Below are 2,755 nucleotides of genomic sequence, written 5' to 3'. Positions count from 1 at the left end.
CATCATTGCAAGAACAGCATTCCCTATAGCCAAGCTCATCGTTTCAAACGAATTTGTTCAAAAGAGACAGATTTTGATGCGAGCAGTCAAAATTTAAAGTCAGTGCTAGAGAAACAAAAGTATCCACCCCGTATAATCGACGATGCAATCAGAAAAGCCAAACAACTGAACCGCGCAGACCTCATCAGCCCGCGCCCCACGCAAAGCGCCACACAACGCACAAATCTATGTCTAACTTATAGCATAAACCATGTAGCACGATTCCCCCGGTGGCAGTTCCCCCGTTCCAAATGCCCCGTGCCATTTCCCCCGAGTGTCAAAATCCCCGTTGTCAAATTCCCCGTCTTGCCTGCCCCGAGCGCCAGCACCCCCGTATCCAATTCCCCCATATTGTAACTTTTGTGTGCCTCTCTATCCAATGGCAATCAGTTGATCGAACGACGTTTCATCGACGTATCGTTTCATCAAAAGTTTATTACACCGACAGCTCGAATTAGCTTCCTTTTGTAATAAGTCGCCTGTGTCTGTCGCCGCGAGGCGGCGTGGACGGGTGGTCCGCCTGGATTAACATGGGTCCCTGTGATGCACGTGCGACGAAGCTAGTTTTTTCACGAAACATGGTGCCGATGAAACGATACGGACGCCCGTTGATCACCTCCGATGTTCTTTGAAACCAACGCACGCTGTTATTCCGTGATCCTGTGTCAGTTCAGTGCTTGACAATATTGAAAATTATGGGAGATTTATTAACATGTTAATGTATACAGTTTTGTTGAAGCAATGTCCATTACTTAGATACCGCAATATCGCTGCACGAGCCTCAGGAACTCTTGAATGTTGAGCTCTCCATTGGACAGACGCTGCTCGAGCTTCCTGATGGCTTCGTCCTTCATCTCCCACTTCTTTTGTCGCTTTCGGGCTTGGCCGCCGTTGGATACCTGGAGGAGGGTGACTCTGCTAGTGGCCTCGTCCCGCTTGATGTGCTCCACGAAAGTGTAGACATTGGGGTGCGCTTTCCCGATGGCGTTGTTAATTTTTCTGTAAATAAAAAGCACAAGGATTACAACTCCTGGTAAATAAGAATTCTGATTTTTTGATAGCAAATTTATACCATACTGAAAAATGAACTGACCGGTGCCAGGCCTCCTTTAGGTTGTTTGTCCGGGCTCCGCTGTTTTGGTGGTGGTTCCACTGCTGGGTGTCGTAGTTTCCTAAGAGCCAAGTATCCTCGAAGTACAGGATAAGTTGGGACTCCAAGGGCTGGTGGTGCAGTTGCCTTCAAACCCCGCCAAGCAATACGTACGAACGCTGGCGGGACAAAGGCCAAACTGATTGTCTGGCGTACAAACATCGTTACCGAAGAGTCTTCCTGGTAAGCCTTGGCAAGTCCGAGTTCTTGAACCTTCCTCCAGATTGCTTGAGCGAAGTGAAAATGGCAACCCTGGTGCCGGATTCCAGGAAAAACGAAAAGAAAAGCCTGGATAAGGGCCAGTTCAAAGTCCGTACGGACAACGCTGAGTGACAGAGGTGCACGAAGAGCGTCCAACGCCGTCTTGAAGTTCGTGAAGGCCGACACATATACTTCTCGAGACTTCCCAGGTAGAAGAAAGTAGGCGATGTTGAAGCTCAAACCCTCTTTGACGGCGCTTATTGTGACCAGTTGATAAAACAATGACGGGCAGGAGAAAAACGTGCCATCGAAGAACACTTCAACCATTTCCGAAAAATGAAAAAGCAGCTCCTGCGTGCAAAAGCAAAGAACACGGCCTTCACTTATGCTGACGTCGAACAGCAGGAAGTCTCGCTTGTCGAGTGTCTCCGTATGTAGTCTTCCAAGGTTAATCTCGGCCATGTCCCTTGGTAGGCTCGGTTGCTGCTTTCTCTTCTCCCTGTACATGCTGCTCCTCACGCTCTCAAAAGTCGGCAGCTCAGCCATCACCGTGTCGTCAACCTAGAACAAATTGGTCCCGTCACAAACAAGGTTCAATCGCGGACACCATGAACACGTATACGCGTGTAATAAAACATAGTGTGTAAAGACGAGACAATGTTTCTGCTTACTTGACCCACAAGGCTCAAGATCTCTCTGCTGTACACTTGCGGTGCTGGCAAATGCGGCTCCGACCTAACCCTTTGCTTCAATGCATTCTTCAGTCGCGCTTCCCGAAGTTGGCTGCTATCAGGTGGATGGTTGTGCTCTGAAACACATCGACGTGATGATGATGAAACGCCGCAGCAGATTTTAGCCTCAATCATTCAGTGCCCTTCAAGCTGAACAGCAATCCGAGAGTTTGCGAAAGTAAAAAAAGAAAGTCATTAGCTCACCTTGTGTTGTCTTGACGACTTTTCCGTGCTTCGTGAGAACTGCTGCTTTGCAGTTATTTGTCCAGTATTTAGCACATCTCCAGGCAGTTTTCTCATCTTGGTTCTTCCGCTGAAAGCAATACTTAAATTCGTCTAGTATTAAGGCCTCTTTCCCTTTTTTCCGTTTTCAAAAATTCGACCTCCATCTCCTGCATCTCAACCTCGTCTGGGAAGCATCCAATGTTGAAAGTTTCTTAAAGGGATTGTCCGGTCAAATTTTGTATTTGAGAAAACAATTGAATATCATTGTTATTGCCTCGAGAAGCACCGTACGTGCAATATCCGAATTTTATATGCCCCTCTGCGTGAGTAATTGAATTTATACTGCTCATATCGCATTCTAGCGTAAACGCTGCTTTCGTTGGCAACATTGAAGCTCTGACGTCACAAA

The 2,755-nt window shown here is 47.4% G+C and overlaps 1 protein-coding gene across 1 annotated transcript; it reads right to left on the bottom strand.

Moving 5' to 3' along the window:
* Nucleotides 1-791: 791 nt before the first annotated feature.
* LOC120849598 lies at nucleotides 792-2,519 on the bottom strand. Its single transcript, XM_040221838.3, has 6 exons — nucleotides 2,505-2,519; nucleotides 2,326-2,434; nucleotides 2,062-2,198; nucleotides 1,358-1,951; nucleotides 1,133-1,260; nucleotides 792-1,038 (listed from the first exon to the last, which is right to left on the bottom strand). Exons 1-6 carry the CDS (start codon nucleotides 2,517-2,519, stop codon nucleotides 792-794), a joined length of 1,230 nt encoding a protein of 409 aa, XP_040077772.3.
* Between the last annotated feature and the right edge of the window lie 236 nt (nucleotides 2,520-2,755).

The sequence above is a fragment of the Ixodes scapularis genome, unplaced genomic scaffold, assembly GCF_016920785.2.
Source record: "Ixodes scapularis isolate PalLabHiFi unplaced genomic scaffold, ASM1692078v2 PGA_scaffold2__306_contigs__length_199485367, whole genome shotgun sequence".
NCBI lineage: Eukaryota > Metazoa > Arthropoda > Arachnida > Ixodida > Ixodidae > Ixodes > Ixodes scapularis.
The sequence above is the reverse complement of the archived record's forward strand: the minus strand, read 5'-3'. Positions and strand labels throughout refer to the sequence as shown.

Excerpts from the sequence above, each read along its gene's own strand:
- LOC120849598 (XM_040221838.3), bottom strand. Across the intron at positions 2,199-2,325 it reads AGTCGTCAAGACAACACAAG|AGCACAACCATCCACCTGAT; the intron begins GTGAGCTAATGA and ends GATGTGTTTCAG. Across the intron at positions 1,039-1,132 it reads CTAAAGGAGGCCTGGCACCG|AAAAATTAACAACGCCATCG; the intron begins GTCAGTTCATTT and ends TTTTATTTACAG.